This window comes from Arvicanthis niloticus, chromosome 23, assembly GCF_011762505.2.
Source record: "Arvicanthis niloticus isolate mArvNil1 chromosome 23, mArvNil1.pat.X, whole genome shotgun sequence".
Lineage (NCBI taxonomy): Eukaryota > Metazoa > Chordata > Mammalia > Rodentia > Muridae > Arvicanthis > Arvicanthis niloticus.
The window spans coordinates 36052879-36079529 of NC_133430.1; the positions used below are offsets into that span (position 1 = coordinate 36052879).

At 48.5% G+C, this 26651-nt stretch overlaps 1 protein-coding gene across 3 annotated transcripts in view; it reads left to right on the top strand.

The window, feature by feature from the left end:
- Nucleotides 1–26651, top strand: part of Actn1 (actinin alpha 1) — a 92292-nt gene that overhangs the window by 26298 nt on the left and 39343 nt on the right. For all 3 annotated transcript variants that reach the window (XM_076921847.1, XM_076921848.1, XM_076921849.1), the window contains exon 2: nt 24323–24437. In XM_076921847.1, the coding sequence (XP_076777962.1) occupies nt 24323–24437 (115 nt within the window). The remainder of the gene's footprint in view (nt 1–24322; nt 24438–26651) is intronic.

Genomic DNA, 26651 nt, shown 5'->3' on the forward strand with positions numbered 1-26651 from the left:
GTCAAATATTTCTCTGATTCATCACTTTGTCTGTCTCTCAATTAGACATTAGTTTCAAACATGGATGTTTCCTTCTACAATTAACTTTATCTTCATTGTTTGGGATTAAAGTTACTAAGGATATATCTGATTCCAGCCAGAGGGATTAAAAATGAGTCATTCTAGCTCTAGACCTAGAAGGTCTCTTTGGATGTGATCCCTTGCCAGAGTGGCAATGTTGCTTCATTCAAATTCCTCTGCAACCAGGAGATGAACGGGACTGAGCTACATGACTGAAACTCACAAATAATCAATAAAGTTCCCCCCCCACACACATAGAGTTCTTGTAAGGGATCTGAGTTTGGTTGGTTCCCAGCACCCACAATAGGTATCTCAACATTGCCTGTAGATCCAGCTCCAGGGATCTCATGTTTGACCCCTATGGATGGATACCTACACTCAGATGATCATACACACACAGATACATGTATATTCACATAATTTTAAAAAATAATAAAAATAAATGTTTAAATCCACTTAGATGGGATCAAATGCCAACATTGGTGTGTGTGCTAGCACTTGGTGTTGTATGCACAGCAGTGACTCACTTGGGTGGCTGAGGCCTGGTCAGTGAATAGGCACTGAAACCCAGGTCCCTGTCATCTGTAACTCTGACTGTTCCAGAGTAGAATGGGTTCTGAGCTGGTCTGTCACAAGGTCTACAAGTGTCCCTTGAAGAAGGAAGAGAGAAATACATGAACGATGGTGTTTTACCGTCATCTAAAACCCTGAACTACACACATAGAACTGTCACTGTCTCAGAGATGGATGTAGACAGTGCTTGATGTCTCGTGTCCTATGCTAGCCATGTGACACACATTCTGGAGCTGATTCCCAGTTTCCAGGGGCTGTAGAGGATCAAAATCATGGGATGCACTAGAGAGACTCCTAGCCAGGGGCTCTTTCTTAGGATCTTTGATAAGGATGTGTCGTCATCATTGTTGGTACTGCCTGTGTAAAGTAATCCCCATTGGAACATTGTCCTGCCTACAGGTTGTGGCTACGTGGGCCAGTGGGGATCGATTTATTCTATCTCAAGTAAGGATTGATTTGTTCTGTCTGTCTTGAGTAGGGATTGATTTGTTCTGTCTCGTTTGTTAGGCACTGTGCCTTCCTTTCCTTCGGCACTCAGAGTATCCCAGTTAGCACTACAGAAGGCCCACTAAGATCATGTTGACTATGAGGTAGAACTGGCCTCTTGGGGGAAGGCTTTTGGTGGTAGCCAGTGAAGATGTTGCTTTGTAAGTATAGTGAAGGGCCTCCTGTTTCATCTTTAACTACAGACTCTCCCATTTTAGTGACCGAGGTTTCTCTGTAGGTATACTGTTGCTTATATTGTGGCCATCGTCTGTCACCCAAGAGGGGAGTATTCTTTAAAAAGTGATCTGTGGGCTTCCTGGGCACCATCCAGCCCTATGAACCACATGCCCCTGTCAGAGCTCAGGTGTGTGTTTCTAACAAGTATCTTATGTAATTTTTTTTTTTTTTTTTAAAGATAAAGCTACAGAATTTGGCGGAGGAACATTACTGCTTTAGTGTGAATGTGAGAGCGGCTAAGCGCCACACACTCAGCTCCTTCCCTCGTAACTTCCCCTACCTCCAGTGCATTCTGGTGGAGCCTTCTCTCCTTGTGGCTCAGATCCTGGGTTCTAGCTGCCTCCAAATGGGAATGAAGTATTCCCTTTGGACTCCAAGCCCAAGTGAAAGAAAGGAGAGGGGAATGTGGTTGCTTCTATGTGGTTGGTTGTGTTGGGTCTGGAGCTGGTAGACAATCTGCAAGGCTACTTTAAAGAGGTATTGCAGTGGCTTCAGGAGAGTCTGCCTTGATGGATGTCAGTCATCCTGGGGATTCTTGGGCATGTTTACCTAGTAGATAACCAATACTGCTCATGGATCCCTCGCAGCCTGTGTTGTCCCTCTGCTGGGCACAAACAGCGACGTCCTTCACTGACCCGCCCAGATCTGTTGTTTGGTTTCCTGTGGAGTGAGGGCTTTTTGACTCTACATCCTGCTTTGCTTGGTTCCCTAAACCACCTTAGTGACTTCTGTTCCTCTAGTCCCCATTTAGCCAGCTTCGGTCCTAGATGTCTCTGTCATGGTTCTGGCTTGCATATGGCAGCGTGACAGCAGGAGATTGGGTTGGGCCTGAACTTGCAGCTTCCTCACTGTCATGGGACTGGGTCATTTTACCTGGGGGTCAGCCAGCAGCTGTGTTTGCTGGCACAGACTCAAACTGCCTTTGTAGACAAGCCCTGGGAGGACAGCTCAGGAGGTTTATAGGATACAATCTACCAGGATACCCCCTGATGCTGCACTGTGAGGGACGAGGGCTTGTGTTGGGGAGTTATAAGAAGAAATGCACGCTGCCCTGGCTGCCTCTGTGTCCAGGGACTCCTCAGGGGGAGATGAGAGCCACCGCACAGAAAAGGAATTGGAAGCTTACTCTTGAGCTAATTTTCTGCTACTGCCTTGGACTCTGTGGCTGGTGGCCTCTTGAGTAGAGACAGCTTGGAAAAGTCGTTCATTCTCAGCATTAGGTATGAACTCTGTGATGTGTACAGACTTCTCACAGAGGGTAAGACATGGTTCGAGAAGGTGAGAGATAGATTTATACTTTTGTGAGAGTGACCAGATTACCCTGTACAATGAGCCTATCATACAGAAAAACCTCAGAAGGGCAGCAGATTCAAGCTGGCATGAAACAGACCTGCTTAGACTGTCCCACCATTGTGAGCTCAAGGTTAAGTGAGATGTCTGTCATCCAGACATCTAGACCCTAGGAGTTAAGTCCAAGAAGACAAACTCTTGTTGTTGTGTCCAGAGCCTTTTTGGGACAGAGCTAGTGGGCTGGCAGGGCTCCTTCTGCAAAACCTCTGCTAGGGCAGTCTTCCCATGCCCAGAGCTGTCCTGTTTGTCCCTTTGTGCTAGTCACCCCATCTGTGTGAGTGTGAGGCACTCAGGAGGCCACCACTCTCAGCATTGGGAGGACTTTGACATTTTGTTTAGGTGGGGACATTATTGAGAGTGTGCAAGGGTGAGACACAAAGGTTCTGGCTCTTTAAGGCTGGACCTTCTAGTGAATTTTGGCAGAGGCCATACTGAGTGTTTAATTTAAGGGCCAGGGAGGGGGCTGGGGAAAAGTCCCCAAGCATCTGGTTTGTGTTAAGCCCTTCCTTTAGAAAAAAAAGGCTGTGTTTATGGTTAAAATCCGGCAGAGATGGGTGGGGGTGGGGATTGAGGGGGGTGTTGAAAGGGATATGTTATCCAGCATCAGGCCTTGTAGCAAAAAGACAATGCACGTAGCCACTGTCTTGTCCCCTGACCCCATCTCAGCTAGCGGGGTCCAACTCTGAGAAAACGGCCATACTATTTCATCTCTGCCATTAAAGCAGGATGTTTGCCGTCAGACAGCCTTCTAGCAGCTGGACTTCGCCAGGCTGAAGCTGTGTCCCTCGTGCCTCAGCACTCCCTGGAGTTGGCAGCCTGTCAGCTCATTTGTCTACAGTCTGCTGTCTGCCGGCCCTGGGCGGGTCAGCCACTATTAGGTGGAAACAGGGGCCACAGGAAGCTGCAGGGTGGCTCCGGCAGGCCTTCTTCCTCCTGTGATCCCTATATGGACTGTCAGAGGGCCCCCAAAGCCTGTCCCCTCTCCCAGTAGAAAAACAGAGGGCCGGACAAATGACCAAGATCTTCCAAAGTCTCACAGCAAACTAGTGTCAAACTCAGGATTCAAACCAGACTCTGGTTGCTAATGTCCTTTATGCTCCTCGTGGATCTACATGGCTCTCTTTTGCTTTGTTGTTCAAATTACCCATCCTTGCCTCTCAGCCTTCCAGGTGCCCAAGCTCAGGCTCTGGGGACAAGAGATAGGGTCTTAAAGGGTCTCCATTGTCTTAAAGGTCCATGGAGAAATTTCAGCAGGCTGTATCCATCTCAGAGGTTGGGTTTGCTCACTGCTATCCTCCAACAGTAGCCTCTGGGAGCTACTGAGTGAGTGATGATATTGCCTGGCTCTGGGGGAGGGGTGACACAGGTGTTCCAGTTGGTGCTTCTGGAGGGGTGCCAGGCTTGAGTCTGTCCTAAAGCTTGCCTGGTTCCAAAGCCACATCCTGTATTCTCCTGCCTTTTCTCAGACCAGATATATTACCCAGCTCTTCCAGAAACCTAGAAGCTCAGAACGTCCTCTGTCCCATTCCTTTAAGTTACCGATGAGGAGACTGAGCCCACCAGAGCATCCAAACCAGAGTGGGCTCAGACCTTGCTTATGTCTCTTCCAGTGTTGGGAGCTGAGTGTAGGATGTTGGGGCTGAGATAGAGAGGGAAGTCTGTGTCCTGTCCTTTTGACTTCCTGTCTTGGAGGATAGTGTATGGGGTGTGATATCTCCAGTGCAGGTGAAGTAGGCCTACAGGATTAAGTTGAATCCTTCTCTTGTGTCTTCCTAAAAGGGAAAAAGAACAGACTGGAGTGGCTCACTTCCTTTTGGAGAAACTGGAACCTGAGTCATCCTGGAGTCAGGACCTGGGGAGGGGCCCCCAGTTTGTTTCTCTTCTGGCTATGGGACAGTACTTCCCTTCTGCCTGTCTGCCAGGGCAGAGGGCAGGGAAGGGCCTGAGGCAGTGTAGTTGTTCCTATCTCCCCCTGTCTTGGGAGGTCTTAGTTCTTTTTTGGAGCTGGCAGGGTTCTTCAGTATACTCATTTGAAATGGTTTTGGTACCTCATAGAAGTGGACCTGTTTTATGTTTGCCCTTTTGCGATTAGTTTGTTTCACTTCAGGTTTGTCCAAGTAGAATCCTGTGTCACAATGAACTTAGGGCTGAATAATACTCCATTGTTCTGTATTAGCACATTCTCTTTATCTGTTCAAGTGTTCACAGATGTTTGGGTTACTTCAGTATCTTGGCCATGGTGAATAATGTTGCTATGAAGCTGGATGGAGAGTTGAGCCTTGGCATCTCTCTGTGTGTGCCCATGAGGCCCTTTGTGCCCGCAGGTGGGGTCGGCAAGTCAACAGAAGGCCTTAGACACTACTCACTCCATTCTCTTTTTCCCCTGACTGGGCTTATCATGGTAGCTGTCCGTAAAGGCCAAGGAACTGGCTGGCTGGGTCCCCAAGGACACATCATGTCTAGTGCTGGCCACCACACAATTCTGGGGAAGTCTGAAACTATATAGCCAACTTGAAATTTCAGTATCTTCTGTTGAGAGAAGAGTTCTTGGGGGTCAGATCGCCACCCTCTGCCTGCCTCCCCATCTTCTTTAGCCTCAGACTTGTGGAAGGGGCTCACACCCTCCTGGGCACCCCAGGGATTAGTAGGGACCCCCCCCTCAAGTTTGCTTCTGTCCCCACTTCCTTCCGTTCACTTTATCCTCAGCTTTTCTTCTCTCAAGGTTAGTGTATGACACATTTTTGGCCAGTGAGTTAGATACCCTAATGCAAAACTTCCTAGATTCCCCTGGAGCTGTGCACCATCTGTTTCTTTAACAGCAGGATTCTCTGTCCCTATTTCTGCTCTCTCAGAGGCTGCTGTAACCAGCAGGTGGTTGGCCCCTGTTTTTTCAGCCTCTGAGTCAAGTGTAAGACAAACTGGTCTCTGCCTGCTGCTAGTGTGGGCTCAGCTCCAAGCTGCCTGTGTTCCTTCCTGACCCTGCTTCCTGCTGAGATCTGCATGTGGTCCCCTCTGGGGTGCTTCATGCTACTTGTAAAGCAGGTGCCTCCTCCATAGTGGGCCTGTCACCTAACTAGTGCTCCTGGGAGTGGGACCGGTTTTTATTCTTTCCCAGGGCAGTCTAATAGTGACAGGTCCAGTACCCTGTACAGATGCTTCTTGACTTGTAATGAGATTGGTCACGTTCCCAATAAAACCTTGGGAAGTTGGAAATATTCTGTTAACATGCAGGTAACACAGCTGACTTACCCAGCAAATGCTATGCTGCAGAGCACTGGTTGTGTCCCCTACTCCTCCCCCACCCCCTTTTAAAAATATTTATTTAATATTTTATTATTTATTATCATATGTGTCTGTGCATATGCTCAAGGAGTATTGGATCCTCTTGAGCTGGAGTTCCAGGCAGTTGTGAGCTGTCTGGTGTGTGTGTGCTGGGAATCGAACTCAGGTCCTCTACAAGAACAATGTGTACTTTTAACTACCAAGCCATCTTTCCAGTCCAGGATTTATTTTAAGTGTTTGTATGTGGTATATGCATGTGAGTGCAGGTGGCCAAAGAAGTCAGAGAAGGGGGTAGATGCCCTGGAGGTAGAGTTGCAGATCATTGTGAGCTGTCCAGTGTGGCTGCTGGAAACTGAACTCTGCAAGAACAGTATGATCCCTTAAATACTAAGCCTTCCCTCCAGCCCAGTTGTCCCCTGACACCCTTGTGGTGTGATGGCTCTGGCCTGGGCAATGATCAAGGCTCAGAATTCCAATAAGGTTTCCACTGAATGCAGAATCCCCAGAAAGTTGAAAACCTGCTAAGCCCAATCAGAGGATGGCATCAGCCTCTATACCGAGTGGATGCCCAGAGATGGCAAGAAGGCAGGGGAAATTAGGGGTTTCTGGTGTTAGGGAACTCTAGTTTTGGGTTTGGGACCAGCGCTCGCTTGCGCTCTCTCTGCGCGCACGTGTGCTCTCTCTCTCTCTCTCTCTCTCTCTCTCTCTCTCTCTCTCACTCACACACACACTCGCTCTCTCACACGCTCTCTCTCCCTCTCTTGCTCTCTCACTCTTAATAAATACTACATTTAGTATGTATGTATAGGTGTGTGTGGGGGGGGTGTGAGCATGGTGCTCCCGAGAAAGTCAGAGGACAACTTGGAGTTGTTTCCTTACACTGTTGGAGGGCTAGAACTCAGGTTGGCATGTCTGGCAGCAAGCATCCTCCCTTAATCGCCCCCCCCCCGCCCCCCGTGCTGTCTCTTTGCTGGCTGTGTTACTTAACCCTCCTGAGTGTCCATCTCTAGAATGGGGATCAAAGCAACTTAATAAAAACAGTTAAGTGTGACCCTTGGTATAAAGTGCTGACTAAATAAGGGCCAGCTGTCGTTAATACGTCCCCTGCACTAGCCTGGGGAAGCCTGGGGAGGACTCAGATATAGTCAGTATAACAGCAACACTCTTTTTTAAGGGCAACACATAACTCCCTCTATCAGAGGGGTAAAAAGTATAAGCCTCTTCTATTCTGTTTATAAATGTGTTATAGCAGAATCTAAATCTATAAAAATACAGAACTGATCATAGTTTTGATCTTAACAAAACAAATAAGGAAATCCCTGTTCCTGCTCTAGTCAATCTCAAACCCAAAAAACAACTATAGTGACTGTGGTAGTGGGTTTTCTCCTGGGAAGATGGGGCTTCTATCCCAACTCCTCCACCCCCCCATGCTTTTCCTCTGCTTCTCCTGGGTCTGTTCTAGGCTAGGCTCCTTGGCCAGGCTGCTTGAGAGGAAGAGGGGACAGGTAGCAGGCAGACTCTCCTGTATAAAGGGAACTGCTTCTTCCCTGGGCAGAGAGGAGTTACTAAACTCTGGCATGGGGCTGGCTGTGTGCTCTCAACTGGGATTATGTGTGAGGGTGAGAAGGGGTCCCAGAGTGTTTTGGGCTTCATTCCGATGTGCTGCCCTCTCTGATCTTGAAAATCCTTCCTCCAGCTCCCGGCATTTTGCAAGAATCTCAGCTTCTCTGGTTACTGTGTTACTGTTTCATTGGTGAGCCCCGCTTTTTTTTTTTTCCCCACTAGGAGGCAAGGTCCAGAGCATCTATTTTCCATTTCCATGCAGTCCAGTGTCCATTTCTCCTCTTTCACTCCTGTGCGGGCCCTTCTCCAGGCTCTGAGAAGTGGATACACGACTAAGTCCTGCTGGGAGCCATGTTTGCTGCTTTCTTCCTGCAGGAGGAGGCTCTGCAGCAGTTGTAGGCTATTCAGAAGAGAGTTGGCATCATAGCAGCTGTGTCTTTGAGCATCAGTTTCTCCCCCGACACCCCTTGCTTTTTTTTGTGTATGTGTTCATGTGGTTTCACGTGCACGGGGGTGGAGGGTGGGGGATGGGGGGTGGGGGGAGTGGGGAATGTCTACTTAGTTGTTCAGCCTGAACCCAGAGCTCCCTGATTCAGCCAGAGATCTTGAGGGTGCCACTTGTCTCTGCCTCTGTAGCATAGTGGTTACTGTCATGTGTTACCACACTGGGTTTTTTTATGTGGATGCTGGGAAATCTTAGGCAGCAGGCACCTTACTCATTGAACCCTCTCCCCAGGCCCCAGTTTCTTCTCCAGTAGAGGCAGACAGGGATGTGTGCCCTGTGGGGACATTGTTAGAACTAATCCAGCGTGACGGATGTAGACCACCTGGGCTGGTGTCTGGTACCTGGTGAGCTCGTGTAGATAGGTGTGAAGATAGTGGGACTAACCGAATTGTGTTTTAGCCTCCTTTGTGAAGGCTGGGAGCCTCAACTTCTTGTGCATTTCTTTGGCCCACAGTTGCCCAAGCTTGCTTGATTACAGGATTTGCCTGGAGTACCCGTTACAATACCAATTTGTGGGCCCCACCCCAGAACTCCTGAACTAGAGTGGTATTTGTCAGGGTGGGATTTCTGACAGCATTTGTTATAATGGGGCTATTTTGAGAAATGTGATTTTTTTTTTTCCTCTTTAGATCACTCTCCCTGTATAATTGATCTTAACCAGATGTAGTACATTGATTGGAGGCAGGTATGGATCCTCTGGAAGTGGGGGACATTGTAGAGGGAAACCTTGTCTTCAGTGGTGTACCCAGAATTAGAACTCAGGTCTTCTGATGCTGCGTGTCCATCTTCCTGCAAATATTCCTTTAAAGCTCGGAGAAGTGAGGGGTGACTCACTTAGGCTAACTTAGGGGCCTGTAAAGAGCAGTTGAGGTGACAGGTGGTGAGGTGGAGCCCCAGGTGTGCCTTCTGAAAACTAAAACCCAGGTGAGTCTGGTGGGCCTTGGGCTTCGTCCCAGAGCCATTGGGCATCAACAGGTGTTGGAATGCAAAAAGATGGGAAAGGCATGTTTTAGGTGGCACAGGCTAGGTAGGGTGGGCAGGGCTGCAATGCTGGTCTAGGCTGTTGAGGAAGTCCCATAGATAGATAGTGTCCCTTTGTTCATCTTGGTTGATCTGGAGAGCTTGTAGAAGCATGTGCAAGGCTGGCTCCCCAGTTCAGATGGGAATGTGTGTAGCTGCTGCAGCCAGCCAGGCTGGCTTGTTGGCCTAGTGCCCGAGAGATGATCTTCAGGCTCTCTCCACCTCCGGTTTACTGGAGGCTCTCAGGGCTCACAGGGTGGTTTGGCTGAGTGTTGGTGAATAGCAGGAACCACTGCTGAGGTTGTTGTGGGAGTATGACTGGGCACAGTGATTTTGCCACCTTCCCCTTCCCTCCCTTGTGGGCTCAGCTCAGCTCTGACACCTGGCTGGGTCGGGGTGGGGTGGACTCAGAACTCTCCCTCCTAGAGTGTGTCTAGGCTCCACCCACTTATCTGTCTTCAGCTGGGTTTGAGCTACCTTGTCTTAGGTCACTTCTTTGTCTACTTCATGTGCTTGCAGCAGTGTGAAGTCTCTCCCAGATGAAGGTGTCCTTGTGTGCTAACCCACACCCACCTCTCACACCCACCTCACTACACCCTTCTTTTTATTTCAGCTGAACATCCGACCAGAGATCTTCAGTGGCTTCCATTGTTCTCAGGAAAAATAATCTTAACATGCTGTGGGCACCTAGGTTCCTGGGCGTCTAGCACTGTGTTTACCTCTGGTGCTAGCTAGCCACAGGGGCTATGTTTGTTTCTTTTTGTTTGGTGTGTGTGTGTGTGTGTGTGTGTGTGTGTGTGCTGGCTTCTGTCCTACCTAGAGCCTTGGTTGTTTTGTTGCTTCTGCTTGCATGGCACCTCCCCTTTACCCCGAAGCCTGTGCATGCAGCTCAGTTCTCGCTGACACTGGCGATGTAATATGAATAGCTTTTATTATCAGCTCCCCCCTTAACTATTATTAGGAGAGTCTCTTTTGAAAACTTTTTCACCTAAGTAGCGCTCTGTAGAACAGGGGTTCTTTTCACCTAAGTAGCACTCTTTAGAACAGGTCAGAACCCAGCCATGAGCTCATGCTTCTGTGACATTTCCTATATTTGTACTTTGCTTGCCATTTGCTTACGTCCCCTGTGAAACTCTAGGTTCTGTGACCTAGGAACTGGTTTTATTTACTTACAGTATCAATACTCACCTAGAACAAATGAATGAACAAATGAATGAATGAATGAGTCAGCTCCGACTCCCTGAGGGAGGTGGGGAGAGAATGGGCTGATCAGGAGGATCTGAGTTGGCTTGCTTCCAGAGAGGCTGCTGACAGGGAATGGAGGGTAGCGGGGGGGGGGGGGGGGGGGCAGCCCAAGCCCAAACAGGGTGTTGCTCACACCCTGGCATCCACACACCACCAGCTTGGCTGCCTCTTTAATTATTCATTGTCTTTCTCAATGGGCTTTGTGTTCGGAAGCCAAGAGACAAGAATTCAAACCCACTTTCTACCTTCCCAAAACTGAGCCTTAGAAGCCTTAGCCTGACCTGACCCATTCTGCATCCCCAGGGAGCCACAGGGCCAGCGCCCCTCTTCTGGCTGGATCTGAGCATTGGAGATGATTCTTCGGTCTGTGTCCTGGGCTGCCCTTTAGCTGCTGTCTTCAGCCCCAGACTGGGGACAACTAAAATGGTCTTTATATGGCTGTGTATCCCGATCTAGATTTGCTACGGAGTGGCAGGCAGAGCTGGGTGGTCACACTGCGTCTTTATGGCTGGATGGCTTTCCTGGAAGTGACTGAGCTGTCCCATGAACCACAGTCAAGGTCTCAGTTCAGCCAGTGCTGTTGAGGTTGCCGCTGCCTCTCACCCCATCTCCTCCTCTAATGAAGGATTGCAGAGCAGATTAGCTGAGATGACTCATGCCTTATGAGTTGGATATACATCTGAGTGAGCCATTCCCTGGGTGGTTCTAATAGCCAAAGTCATTGATTAGCTTCAGAGCCTGATTGATTGCTTCTGCTCCTCTTGGGGCTCGAAACTGTTCTCTTAGCCCTCAGTGTCCATCTTTTATGTGAGACTGTAACACTGTTTTCCTCTCAAGGTTTGGAGGAGCTGGAGTGATAGCTGGCCTGGGACTGCCTCTGCCGCCCAGGAGCCCTCCCAGGGGAGTGAATGGTGGATTCTTTGATCTCAGAGGAGGGTAGTGACCATGCTGACCCACAGACGAAGCCCCTGGCTCTGCTCCAGACAGAGGTCTCTGGGCATCCCAGCATAGTCAGAAAGGGTCTGCCAGATCTTCAGTTCCACAGAAGTGTATCTGTGCCTTAGCTGCCTGCTGAGGACTGGGCTGGCCAACTGCCAGGGCGGCAAAACCCGTTATGCCAGGCTCCTGATACCCCTGGCTACTGATGGTTCTCCCAGACAGGCTGGGAGCAGTGATGGTAACAGGCCCCATCAATTAGACCATGGCTATTTCTCCTTACTGGGATTTAGAGTTTCTATGCTGCTTTTTGTGTGTGCATGCACATGCATGTATGTAGTTCCTGGGGACTGGGAACTTGTACATACTTGTCAATGTCTAACGTTGAGCTATATCCCAAAGCCTCTCTGGACTACTTTTGTTTGTTTGCTTGTTTGTTTGTTTGTTTGTTTGTTTTTCAAGATGTGTAGACCAAGCTGTCCTGGAGCTCCATCTAAATGTAGACCAGGCTGTCCTCAAACTCAGAGATCCACCCTTCTCTGCCTCCTGAGTGCTCACTCAGATCAAAGGTATATACAGCCATCGCCACCGCTGCCACCACCCAGCTCTGAATTACTTTTCAAGGTGCTGATCTGTATTGTGTGTGCTCAAGGAAAAGAATATGACTGGACCTCAGGTTAAGGGAGTTGAGGTAATTAGGTTCTTTGATCATGGCCTACTGTCATTGAGGGTTCATGCATGATGACTGACTGTTTGACTGTCACATTTTTCCCTAAAGTCTCCCCACAACAGAGCCTCTGGGACCCCTCCACTCTTTACTTGCCAACAATGCAATCCAGTATCCAGCCATGGGAGAATGTCCTGGATCAGGGTTGCTGGGTTATAGGGTGGGTGCACATTAAATCCCTCATGAGGTGCAGACCACACTCTGGAAGTGCTGTAGAGTCCCCTTGTTACCCAGCATCCTCCAGGAGCTCTCCAGGGTTCACAGAACCATTTAGTTAGTATACACAGTGGTTCCATGGCCCCAAGATGGTCCCCACAGTCTTATCCATGTTTTCACCTGTACCCTTTTCCTTCTTGTGCTTTAGACTTCTTTGACTGCCTGTGGCATTCTAGGCTTTTTGCAAGGATGAGCCCCTTGAATGCCCTCCACCACTCAGCAAGAAAGGTATTCTGGAAACTAGAAAGAAAGTCAGGAATCAATTTAAATCCCAAGGTCAGTAAGCGGCAGGCCAATAGTGCATCAGGTCTCCTGTGCCTTAACCATCAAACCTGTGGTCCTTAGACAGTGGGGTCCACAAAGCAGTGACATCTAGAGAAATAGGATGTCTCTGCCTTCCCAGAGCACTGGAAGGAGGAGCTTTGGCGGTGGGACACATCCATACTTATTCTAACTAGTGGTTCTGCTATGAGTTCAAATCGGAGGCCCTTTCCCCTGAGATGCTTCCTCCATCCCTCTGTTTTCCCATCCTTCCTTCTTTCTTTTCAACACTGGTTTAGTCTGTGTGAGCCCAGGTTTTGGCCCAGGCTGCTTTTCAGGGTGCTTGGTGTCTGTTACAGACAGAGATGCATCTCTGTGGAGCCGGAGACCTCCAGGAGCCCCCTCCCAAGTCCCTGAAAGCTGTTGGCAGGACAGGATCCCAGCTGCCTCCAGCCATTGCATGGAGGGTGGAGTTTCTGGACACTGGGTCAAAGGATCCAGATGAGCCTGGGTGTGCACTGTGGTATAACTCAGAGTAGAAGGGCCAGAGTGACAGAGGGGAGACCTGGACAGTTTCTTTGTCTAAGCAATACTTTGTCCTTGGAATTTGTAATTTGTGTTGAGGATGTGGTAAGTTGGTAAAAAATGCATTACACAAACTGATCTGTTCGTTGTCTGTCAGAGAATCAGGAGTTCAAGGTCAGCCTCTTACACAGCCTTGGTTACATGAGAGAGACTCTGTCTCAAAACAAAACCAAACAAATTATAATTTGTGGTTTGACCCCTGGAGAACAGATTCCACAGAGGGCCTTGGAATCCAGTCCAGCTCCACATCTCTGCTCAGCTCAGTGCATTCCACAGAGATGACCCAGGAAGAGATGGCTGCTAACCTGATCTTGTTTTCTGAGCCCTCGTCAGGAATCAAGTGCTTTTCCATCATCACAGAAGGGGTAGATTGGAGCCTCTCACGCACAGGTGCAAGCATTCGTGCGTCAGTGCTGTGCTTCAACATCAACATGAGGGAAGAGGTGTGTGTGTTAGGGGCTGGAGCCTGCCAGACCACAGAACCCCATATTGAAGATTAGCAGGCTTGTCATCTGTGGGAGTTCTCTGTGGAACTGGGTGACCTGTAGGTCTCAGGATCTGTGCCAGACAAAACCAAATGAGCTCACTTTTAGGTGGCTTTTCCTTCTATGGGGAAGGAATGCACAGGCTAGTCCTGTGGGTCCTAGCTGAGGTCTGTGTGCTGTCAGATCAGCAAGGGCCAGAATCACTCTAGATGTGAGTCAGGGACAACAGCCATCTCCAACTGGCCTCCTGAAGAGGGATGCCACTCTGCTTAGAGAAGACTTGCTCCTTCAGCCTTCAATTCCTCATCCCAACTTGCTTGAAGACTTCAGGATAGCAGTGGAGTGAGCTCAGTCCCTTCTGTCATTAGCAGTGAAGGATCCAGGGTCTGCTCTTGAGACTGGATTCTTCCAATTGGCCAAGTAGACAGAGCCAAAAAGAAGACCAATATTGGTGTAAAAGATTTAGTGGGATTCTACAATATTTTACTTGTTACATTTTAAGAAAAATAGAACTAGTTTTATTGGGGGTATAATTTTCTAACAATGCTTTTTCACTATTTTATAGGTGAGTGCAACCAATTTGAGAACATGTAAAAATAACAGTTCATACTCCTTGGCTATTACCACCAGCTCTAAGCAACCACTGTTTAATTAGTTAATTAATTTTGGAGCCAGGGTCTTATTATATATCTCTGGCTAGCCTGGAACATACTAAGTAGACCAGGCTGGCCTCAAACTCACAGAACTCTGCCTGCCTCTTCCTACCAAGCATGTGCCCCCCATAACCAGCCATATTTATTTATTTTTGAGACAGAGTCTTGCTTTGTAGCCCAGAGGTTGGCCTCCACCTCTTAATCTTCCTGCCCCAGGCTTCTAAGTGCTAGCTAGGTCCTTTGCCTGGCTTTACTAATGTACTTTCTGTCTGTGTGGAAGGGGGTGGAAGGAACACACACACACACACACTCTCTCTCTCTCTCTCTCTCTCTCTCTCTCTCTCGCACACCATGGAATGAGCTCTTGGACTGAGCTCTGCGATAGCTCACGGCAGTCCCATGGAATGAGGTTATTTTTGCTCTTGTTTTATTTGTGCTGGAACCAAGACTCAAAGAGACCAGGCAAGTCTGGAACTATAAGGCTGGTGATGGACAAAGCTTGTAGTTACTGGGCATTTGCTGTGGCGTCTTCTGTCTTTAGGAGCAGGGCAGTGGTGGGGATATGACACTGGCAGATTGGTAGGTGCAGTTGACCCTCAGTAGCTAGGAGCTAAGAGGACAGCTTGTGCGTCTTCACTGGGATTATGGGTCTCAGTATCATGAGCTCTCCCAGATGTGTAGGTTCAATCTGCCCAGGGCAAGGAAGACCATGCCAGGTCCTCATAGTGAGCCCTTTCTAAGCAGGGATCCAGCAGCCCCTTTGACCTGGGTGACCCTCCTGGTGTCTGGCACTGTGTCTACTGAAATAGGCTCTGAACAGACACAAACTAGAAAACACAGCTCCCCTTCTGCTAGAAGCTGATGTGTGTCTCCTCATCAGTGGAGAAAACAGGGCCTCTTGATTGCCAATACGTGGTTCTCTGTGAATGATTAACTCTGATTAAATAGAAAGGGGAGAGGAGGTGACAAGGGACATTTATTGAGCTCCTGCTATAACCAGGGCATTTTGCTGGCTGGTTAGCATGCATTGTCCTATTCTTGAAAACCTTCAAAGTAATGACATTGTTTATTCTCTTTGTCCCGCTAGGCAATTGAGGCCCAGGTGGATTAAGTAAAGTCACTTGGACCAGCTGGGTTGGGGTTTTTAAGCATCTGTCTGTCTGCTGTGGACAGAACACTGACTATAGGTCTAGTTAGCCCCATTTTACCTGTGAGGATCTCAGGCTGAGGACCTGGTCCATGGAGTCAAGGCTAGTGAGAGGTTAGGTTGAGTCCCAAAGTTTAACCTGTTTGTCTGTTTCTTTGACCTCAGCATTCATACAGGGATGGGGGTGGGGAGGGGTGGGGTGGGGTGACTTAGAGGGCAGAAGAGAGCAACCAGTGGTTGAGGGCTCCTTTGCAGCAGCTCCCAGGTGGGTGGAAAGTAAACATATCTGGGTGGAGACGTTCTGTAGAACTCTGCCTTTTATCTGCTTGTGAACCAGCTAATGACGATTGCTTTGAAAGGCTGGCAGACCGCCCTTAATAAGCTAACCAGACACTCCTGTTGACGTTACCAGCACACCAGGCATCTGAGATCTCTTCTGGCTAGGTCTCTGCTTAGATAAACTACCTAGAACACATGCCCTGGCCAAACTGGATGCATGTGTGTGAACTCTGAGGGACTCTAGGGTAGCCCTGGGGAGTGGTCCTCCCCATGTCAGCTGGCAGGTGGAACAAGGAACTTAAACCCAAACACACCAGGAACTCTGATCACAGCTGGAGTCTGGCTCTGTCTGGTACCCATGGCATCTCAACTAGCACTTGCTTGCTTGTGGAATTGAAAGACTATAGGGTCTAGTGAGCATTCTTTGGTCGTTTGTTTGTTTGTTTGTTTTGCCTAGACCTGCTGGCTCTGCTCCAGGGAAGGAAGATCCCAGGAGGGGAGCCAGTTTCTATAGGAAGTCCCAGGCCAACCTCAAGAGGCTTAGTTTCTTCTTTGGGGGTTCTGGGACTATGCAGCTAAGGGGCTATCCTTTGACTCTCCCCACAATTAACCATTATAGACTTAGCTGTGGGAGAAATGTGTTCCAGGTGCCCAATTGTCTTCTGTCCCTGTGCCTTTTCCTAGAGGGTTTTACCAGGGAATGTTTTCAGATACCCTTGTCTCTCTTACTTTGGCTTTTCGTTTTGTTTTGAGTCAGGGTTTCTCTGTGTAACCCTGGATAGCCTGGCGCCCTTGGTCATGCTGGCCTTGAACTCACAGAGATCTGCCTGCCTCTGCCTCCTCCCATGTGCTGGGATTAAAGACATGCACCCACTGCATGGCTGTCATAGTCTCTCTGTGTATGTATGTATGTGTATGTTTATGAGGCAGAATCACATATAGTCCAGGGCATCTCCAACTTACTGTGTAAGCTGAGGAGGACCTTGAACTGATCCTCCAGCCTCTAGCTCTCTAGTACTGGGGATGGAAGCATAAGTCACCTTATCTAGCCTTCATTTGTTTAAATGTGAGAGAGTTTCCTCTCTTTATTATGGAAGCCAACAATAATACAGTAATAGCATAGACGCTCTACTCTCTTCTACTAAATGATCCCAGAGAAACAGGGTGTCTATTCTGTCTCATCCCAGAAGCCTTATGATAATGCTGAAATTTCCACACTTCAGCCAGACTCTCTTTACGTTTGGATGGGTTTTTAAATAGATAATGACAGCATGTGGTGTAACAGTCAAAAGAAAACAAAAGGATATTCTGTGGAAAGCAAACAGCTCTCCCTCCTCTGTTCCAAACCTCTCTTCCTCCACCCTAGAGCCAGCCATGGTTCCCATGTTCTCCTGTGTCCAGGAAGAACCCAGCTTCAAGCTTCAAGCTTTGGTTCAGTTGGTTTTGTTTTTCTTTTTCTTTTTTTTTTTTTTTTTTTTTTGAGGGAGGGTCTTACTATATCATCTAAGCTAACCTCAAACTGATGATTTTTCTTCCCCAGCCTCATGAGTGCTGGGATTGCAGGCATGCCCACCAGTGTTCCCTTGACACCAAGCTTTAGCTTGTCCGGTACACTAGTTACAGATATCTGCTGGGCCAGGAGGGTCAGGAGCTGCAGTCTTGAAACCGAAACAGTGGTCATGTTTTGAGTCCCTTGAGGTTAAACCATCTGTCCCTGTGGAATTTATTGGGAAGAAACTACAGAGGAACAGAAGATTGTTATCAAGTGTTCTATTTAGCTGTGTTGTTCAAGCACCAGGTGATGGGATTTCAGAGCTGAGAGAGGTTAACTTACCTGAGGTCACGTGACTAGCTGAACCAGGGCAGGCCCAGGCTTCCTGACTGTCTCCAGTCCTCTGAACAATAACTTCCCTGAAGTGAGCCAGGACTGATACTTGGTTCCAAGAGACAAAGCTGTGTCCAGGAGAGGTGTGGCGAGCAGGTGCCTAGCTGGTCTCATTTGACTGCAGGGCATTGTTTACTCTGTACTGGTGTACTGGGAGCCTCTCTGGTCAGGCCACTTGGACAGCCTGGATTGTGGACGGGTGGGTGTGGGTGGGTGTGTGTGGGGGGTAAATGTCCAAAAGAAGAGGCTTGCTGTGGGAGAAGGCAGAGAGTGCAACCAGCCAACTGTATTTATAGGCAGTTGGGCCAGGAGAGCAGCTAAGGATCCTGGGAACTTCAATTCCTGGAGCACAAGTGTGTTTGCCTCTGGACACATTTGGTCTTAGTCATTTGTCATGTCTGTGTGATTGCACACAGCTCTAAACCTGTGTTTATAAGCAGTAGTGCATACAATCTTGTTTCAGACTTCTTTGTTAATTACACATAAGCGTTTTCCTGTACTCACGTTGTTTCAGAACCTATCATATTAATCATCTACTAAGTGGACACATGGTGATTTCTTTCACTATATGCCTTATTAATACAATTTGGGGTCTTTCTGGTTTTTTTCACTTCGGTTAGGCTAGGGAACAAGTTTTTAATGCTTAAAAGCGTTTTCTTTATTTGGCATTTTATACCCAGGATAAAGTCTCTGAATTGGGGTGTATAGTTCAGGCCTCTTCTGGTTCACGTTGGCAAGCTGATTTCCTATGGGGTTGTAACCAATCAGCCTGCACACCGTGATACGGGGGCATTACCGTGCACAGCCCCTAACGACAGGAATTAGCAGGAACTTGTTTTGCAAATATAATTGCTTTCTATTGCTGTGATAAGCGCCAGGACCATGAGGAACTTGGGGAGGAAAAAATTTATTTTGTTTCCACGTCCAGATCATAGTTCATCAGTGAGGGAAAGCAGGGCAGGTTCTCAAGCAGGAGCAGAAGCAGGAACCACAGAAGATAGCTGCTCACTGGCTTGCTAAGGCTACTTTTTTTTTTTTTTTTTTTTTTAAATTATTTCTAAGGGCTGCCTGCCCAGGGGTAGCAGTGCCACAGTGAGCTACCTTCCCACCCTATCAATCAATAATTTAGAAAAGGCCCCCATACATTTGCCTGCGGGATAACTGGATGGAGGCAGATCCTCAGTTGAGGCTCTCTCTCGACAGATGATCCTACCTCGTGTCAGGTTGACCAGCTCATGGGCACAATGAGTTTACCTGTTGTTTTAATGCACAGGGCATGGCAGAATGTGTATAGCCATTTGATGTCCTTTGTGAAACACACGGGCTGTTGATCAGTTCCAGCTGAGGAGTCTTCTCCGCTCCTCACATGATGCCCCCTCCTCTACTTCTGATAGAAATGCCCCCAGCCCTTGCTACCAGATTCTCAAATGGCTGATGTCACCAGTGTTCTTTAGGAGTGATAGACACAGGTATCGGTTTGTCCTTATCAAGTGCACCGCATATTGTCTTTGTATATAACACGTTAGCAGACTTAGAAAGGTTCCGTGCTTTCCCACTCTGGGCGCAGAGATACCCAGTGAAACTTAATTTAGACTTAGCTGTTGACTCTTTGGAGGCAGACCGGGCCCTTGTGGCATGCATTATCTTTTCAGTTGTAGCAGTATTTAAAGGTTGATTCGTTCCACACAGAAGTCCAGGTTTCTGGCCCTTTTCCTGTTGAAGCATCACGATGAAGAGCCAATGAGTTAAGTGTGGCAAAACACTGAGAAGAGGGTCCATCCCATAGTAAGCACGTGTATACCTAGTAAGCACAGTTGCTATCATGTAAACCGTGGCATGTATGTTTGCCTCTGTTAGATCACATTCTCCACAGGGCGTGTTCTGGGGTTGTCTCAGTTTCCGATAGACTGTTATTAACATCTAGTGGGTAGGGTCCATGATGGCTGCTAAATATCTGATGTCTAAGACCTCGCTACTCCTCCAGCTGCAGAATATTCTGACCTTAGGTCCTGAAGTGTCAGGCTCAGGATACCCTGCTTATGTACTGAAGCATGTGACCCTTGGTGTGGCTTAACCGTCACTCTGGTCTTACTTCAGGGGCTACCTGGGCTTTTGTAGAATTACCATCATAAAAAGACTTCCTTACTCAGTTGGGGGTGGGGCACGGGAGACTGTGTGACATGTCCAGCTCTGGGTCCCTCAGTCCACTGAGCTCTGATCTTTCCTGAAGCTCTCTGTCCTTTATCCTCGTGAAAGCAGCTGCCTAGGATCTGTGTCACAGTGATCTTCCAGATATGGTCATGGAGAGTTGCAGCAGTGAAGTCACCTGCATAGGGTAATTTGGGTACAGCTGCAGAGAGTCCATATCTCTCCCCAGCTGCCTGTTCTGCCTGGGGCCGAATCAGGCATGCTTCTTTGACTGGAAGCTGAGATGACCTCCTCAGACGTGTCTTGCCTCCTGCTTAGTCAGAGATCCAGTTCCTGAGTCCTGTTTCCCTTGCCGATCTCTTTCTGGTCTACTTCTTTTCTGGGTGGTCTCTCATCTCTTGACAGTCAGGCACTAGCCCCCTTCCTTGCCTCTCACCGCCTTGCTACCCAGAGAGGCCGGCTCTCTCTTGCCAGCACTGCTGACGCTGGTGGGGGTTTCCAGAACCCATGTGGCTTTCATTTTCCAGCTACTGGTTTTTAGTGGAATTTCATGAATTTTGGCTCACTTGTGTGACCACTTAAAGTTTCAGTCTTGGCTCTACACCCCTTCCAGCACCCCGCCCATACCTGAGCCACAAAGCCAATGTCATTCTGGGAAGCAGAAGTTGTGAAGGAGTTAGAGTTGGTGTCAGTGGCCTAAGGAAAGACACTTAACCCTCTCTGATCCTGTGCCCTCAGTTATAAAATGAGAATGTTGGTGCACTTAAACATCTTTTCAAGCCTAATGCCATTGATGGAGTGTGCTTATAGTATGCACTGTAAAGTCGGTGGCTGTCTCCCTCCAGCAGGGCAATGGTGGTTCTTAGAAGCTACAGAGTAGCCCTGTTCCCACCCCCCAGCTCAGGTACTCCCTTCATTTTTCTTTCTTTCTTTCTTTCTTTCTTTCTTTCTTTCTTTCTTTCTTTCTCTCTCTCTCTCTCTCTCTCTCTCTCTCTCTCTTTTTTTTTTTTTTTTTTTTTTTTGATAGGGTCTCACTATGTAACCCTAGCTGTCCTGGTATGTAGATCAGGCTGGCCTTGAACTCACAGAGATCCACTTACCTCTTGAAGTGCTGGGGTTAAAGGTGTGTGCCGCCATGCCCTCCTCCCTGGGTTTTAGGAGGACTCTCATCAGACCTTCCATTAACAGTCTACACTGTCTGCACTGTTACTCCCATGTGGCTGTTGGATACCTGAGTTGGAGCTGTGACAGGCCACAGTGATAGATGTGGGGTCTTAGTGGGCATCCCTGTGGCCACCTCACCTGTGTGGTCCTGCAATTCCTGCTCTGTGCAGTGAGGCCACATAAGCTTGTGGCCTTCCTCTGTTTGCTTCCCTCCTTCCACTGAGGTCAAAGGTATGGCTGACACTGACATTAAAAACTCAGACCCTGGCTCCTGCCATGGGTATAATTGTTTGTACCCCAGTTCCTGCTGGGTATGACTATTTGGAAATCTTAATAAAAACAATGGAGGCCGTCATCGTGATAGCAGCAGGGGCCACTTCAGGGCCCACTGTATTTCAGATGCATCAATATTTTAGGGTCATTATTAATATAAACATACTACTACTTGATTAGTATTAGTTCATTTAAGCCTTACCTCATGCATGCCTGGTAGTTAACTGTTGTCTCCATTGTATAGTTCTGAAAACTGAGGTCTATGGAGAAGGCTGTGAGGTTATTATAGACACCTTTGAGCCAGGAGACAGGAAGGGCACATTCTCAGAAACCAGAGGCATTCTTAAGGTATATTAAAGGAGACATGTTACCATGGTAGTTGTTAAGAGCAAAACGAGAACATGGTAGAAGGCAGGAAACTGAGACCCAAGCCCTAGGAGCTGGGACAAGATGTGTCTCTCACCAGCCAACCCATGTACTTCTATTCTTTGTGTCCCTCAGATACCCTGCTATGTGGATGCATTCTTCCCTTCACTCCGTCACCATTAGGTACCAAGGTCAGGGAGGGGTGAGGGGACCCAGGTTCCTCCCAGTTTTCTCCCTGTCCAAGATCTGCAGAGGCTGTCAGCTGGCTGTACATGAACACATGTACACATATGATTGTATTTGTGTGCATGGGGGGAGAGGTGTAGGTGTACAGTGGTACAGCAAAGGCGCTGTCACAGCTCTGGGAGTAGGTCTCAGTGTGGTCTTTGCCTAAGCATGGCTCCTGAGACCCTGTGTGTGGCACACCCCTCCGAGTGCATTTTTCTAGAGCCTAGTGGATCCTATGGAGAGGCTGACCATCCTCTCCCTCTCCCTGTCTCCCTATTAGATGGGCTCCTGGAGGAGAGTGAAGACTTTGGGATGAAGGAACCTTAGATAAAGGAAGGCCCTGGGGTGTAGGCAGGCATGTGGGCCCTTGCCTCTTTATTTAGATGAGGTTGGACCATTAGGCTTCTGAGTGTGGCTCTGCCCACGCTGTTGGGTGTTGTATAGGGCCAGGAGTTTCTGCAGTGGGTGTCCCTTTGGCTGCTAGCTTTTTCTCCTTGCTGAATTGAATCTTTCTGTGGGGACCTTGCAACCTAGAGAGAACATAGTTGCTGGGTGCATGGTGGTCTGTGTGGGCTTCTCTGCTGTGATGCACAGGGTTGCTGTCAAGACTTTACTGCCCCCTCGGCTATATCTGCCAAGCACACATGAGCATCAGTCCCCAAGCTCCCTCAGCAGCACCTAGAAAGGTGGAGTCTTGGATAGCTTGGTGGCTAGAGGCAGGGAGGGGGGGGTAGGGAGAGAGAGAGAGAGAGAGAGAGAGAGAGAGAGAGAGAGAGAGAGAGAGAGAGAGAGAGAGCCTGAGCCTGGAGTGGAGCCAGCCCTCCCTGGCCCTGTGATTTTTTTTTTCCTGCGTGGGTGGGTATCTTTTTCCTTCTTACTGTTAATGACACCCTCACTATGAGGCAGGCACTTTGTAAATCGGGTTTTTTTAAAATCCCGTGGACTTCAAAGTGCCTTGCAATTCTCATTTTACTGCCAAGGGAACTGGAGTTCAGAGAACAGTGGATTCAGATCTGGTTCATAGAAGAGTGTGTTCTTCACATTGTATTACTCCACGTCCCCCAGGCCTGGACTTTATGGCTGCTTACTGCTTGTAGCGAGTACTTTAATACTTGGAGGAGTTCAGAGCACTAAGCCTTGGGGCCCTGGGCACAAGGCTTTTATTGACTCTTTCTTGAAAGGTTTATTAGAGCTTTGTCCTGGAGACCTGAACAAACACAGGTGTTGTTTTGGCCCCTGCAGCTTCCCGAGGGGCTGGCTGCTTTCTACAGTACCTTGCCTCTTTTGCAAGCCAGTGTACAACCTCTTTCTCCCTTAGCTCCTCCCCCCTCTTCAAGACCAGGTTAATCAACAGAGAGAACTCACAGCCCTCAGCAGGGCAACTCCTGTTTGTCTTCCAGTTGCTGGCACTGGCCAGTTTCTCTGGAAGCCTTGGGAAGCCTTTGGCTGAGGGTTGAAGGGACTAAAGGTTGGAGAATGGGCCTGGAAGAGGTTTAAGAACAAGGCGTTGGGAGATAGGAGGTGTTGATCATGGAATAAGACACTCCCATCCCTGGCCCCAGTCAATGTGCAGTGTGGTGGCTCTGGGCCAAAGTATGGACAGGTGGCAGTTGGGAGAGATTGTGTAGCAACCAAGTAATTGTACTTACTCTAAAGATTCACACATTCCTTGTAATATTCTGAGATGTAACAGGGCGGGGGGGGGGCTGGTGGGCCCGTGCCAAGACGACCTCCTGAGAAATCACGCCATGCAACAAATCTAATATAAAGGGGGCTTATTTGGGGAAGGGGAGGGAGAGAAGGGGTAGAGGCAGACAGACAGGAGCAGAGCCATGAAGGCGGAGAATGGGGGACAGAGAAAGAAAGGGAGAGAGAGGAGGAGGGAAGGGGAGGAAGGGGGGGGGACAGAAAAAAATAGAGCTGGGTGGTGGGCAGGTCCTTTTGTACCTCACCCATGTCTGGCAGCAGCAGGTAATGCCATAAGCACCTCCCTGGGAGGTGCCTAAGGGAAGTTCCTGTAAGCTAACCTTACTCCCTTCTTGTTTAACTAAAACTAAGGAACTAGAAGCGGGTAATGATGGGGCAGGAGTGAGATTGTGTTCTTTAGACCACTTCCTGATGATTTGGGGGGGGGGGAGGTGACAATGTTGTCTATGGGGGCCCTAAAAAAATTGGAATGCTGGCCAAGTCCTAGAGAGCTGGCTGCTCAGGATCTGTGAGAATATCTGCAGCTGGGAAAGTGCAGGCCCCGTTGACATCTGCCAGGGTTGCCAGGGTAGACCGGAGTACCTGTGGGTAGCTGCCCTGGAGCTGTCCTGGATGCAGATTTTGAGTAAACACCTGGACCTGGCAGGATGCTGGAACAGACATATATACTAAGGGCAGAGGACAGTGTTAGTGTGACTGTATGGAGCAACCACTCTAAGAGTTTCTAAGGACTCCGCTGAATGAGTGGCCATCCTCCTTGGTCCCTTCATGTGGTTTATATGATGAGGATGGCCCAAGCCTGTTGAAGGCCTTTCACAGAACAGCTGTTACGAAGGTATGGGATGGGGGCCCTGGAAGCCACTGAGGCCTGTGGTGAGTGCCTCAGAGACTGGGTGGCTCATGAGGAGACTGACTGTTTGCTTTTCTTCCTTCTGTATTAGACGTTCACGGCCTGGTGCAACTCCCACCTGCGAAAAGCAGGGACACAGATCGAGAACATCGAAGAGGACTTCCGAGATGGCCTGAAGCTCATGCTGCTCCTGGAGGTTATCTCAGGTGAGCCAGCCCTGGCCCAGGATGGGGTGGTACCCTCTGGGTTCTGTCCTGGCATCGGTTGTGTTCTGACCATGTTCACGCTGGCCTCCCTGGGCACCAGGCACACACACGGTGCATTTGCAAACATGCAAGCAAAATACTCATATAATAATAAAAAAAAATACAAAAAAAGAATTTAGATTATTACTTTTAATTAAGTAGCATCATCACAATTAATAAAGTAACGCCATGTACTCTTCATTCCTTGGAGGGATTACTCCAGTGACCTTATCAGCCCTGTCTTACACCACTTGGAGAATCACCATGCTGGGACCAGCCAAGCTTCCAGGACCTGAACCACTAGGGGACAAACCATATCCAAACCATAGCATTGTGCCTGTCCTCTTGGGTGCTGAAAGCACTAGCTGACCCTCTGTTTTTGCTGTAGTCTTCATCTTAGGATTTTAAACCAGACCTGGGCCCACAGACTGCCTCTACCTTTCTCTACAACTTGACATTTCCATTCTTTGCCATCTGTTTTCCTTCTTTTAGACCCCCTTTCAGCCTTTTTTGTCCTATGGGTCTCTGGTGACTCCCACCTAGAGGAAACCATGAAGGCCTTAGGTTCTGTCTCCTCCCTGTCTCCTCTTCCCTTCAGTCCTGCTTTGTGAAGCCGCCCCAGGCCTAAGATCCTCTGACAGCCCAAATATGGTCATGTTGTTCCCTCGCTGGGAAGGCTTTTGTGCCTCCCCAGGGCTTCCAGCCTGGGTCCACATTCCTTTGCAGAGCCCTTAGGATCATTTGAGAGCTGGCACCTGCTTTGTTTCCTACTAACTCTTCCCAAAAAGGTAGTGGACCTCAGGGCCTCTGCCACATTGGGAAGCTCTCCCATCTTCCAGATGACACGCTGTCCTGTTCCCTGTGTTTGCACGACTTCTGACAGCCTCATTTCTTTAAAAACAGCTTTTCATATTTCCTTTAAAGTGAAACCTGAGCACGGCAAAATATACACAATGGAAAACATAACCATTTTGGCTTTTTTTTTTTTTTTTAAGGGGAGGGATTATTTATTTTGGCTCATGGCTTCACACGTGTCAGGCCTGTTGTGGCAGGGAGGATGTGGTACAGCAGATCAGTGGGCATCATGATAGCAAGAGGCCAAGAAAAGGGTGCGTGAAGAGGCCAGAGTGTTTTCCTGGTGATATTCTTTCTCCAAAAGCCCTGCCTTCTGCTTTTACCACCTTTTAATGATGCCATCATATTATGAATCCGTCAAGGCATTAACTTGTTGATTGAGTCAGATCCCTAATGATGTAATTATCTCTGAGAACACCCAGGCATGTACTTGACTAGTCTTGGCGTCTCTTAATCCATTCAAGTCAACACTTAGGACTGAGCATCACAGTCTGCCTCTTGTCAACTTGACACTGGAACATGTCACTTTAAATCATAACATTCGACCCCTGGGTCCCAAAAGACTACATTCAGTTTATCTCCATGAGTCCTCATGGATTTAATAATTAAAACATTGTCCAGAAATCTAAGTCCAGAGTCCCTGCTGAGACTCAAAGCAATCCCTTAGTTGTGAACCCCTGCAATAAATACCGTTAATACACTGTGGCACTAATGAGAGAGCTGGGGCGGGGGAGGGGGGCGGCATAGGAAGGGAGATTAGTATCAGAATAAGACCAGAACTCAGAAGAGTGAAGATTGCAGCCTGCACAGCCATATCCAATCCTGGGGAGGCATGGTGGGATGATGTGAGCTTCTGTGGGCTTGGGTAGCCCTTCCTTCCTCGTGGTTTTTCTCTTGTGTTGGCTGCATCCACTGCCCGAGGCTTTCATTTGCAGACTTCCATATTCTCAGCATCTTCAGCATCCGTGGGGTTTCCATTACAGCATAGGCTTCACTCCGACAGAGCTCTTGGCAGGTAATTCAACTGTGTTATATATTCCCCAGCCTCCCTTTCGAGTCTGGATAGACGTCGCCATAGCTCTGTAACTCTTGAATTCTGCACACCTACAAAACCAGCATCATAGGGATGAAGCCAAGCTTTCTGTACATCCCTCTGCCCCACATTGCAGTGGCCTCTGAGTGCCTGGATACCGAACATAGGAACATGCTTCCTGGATCTCTCTCTTCTCCAAGGAAAACATCCTTTTTCTCTTATGTCTTACTTTTGTGTATATGCATATGCCTGAACACTTTATTCATCTCCCTTCCTCATTGGCCTCT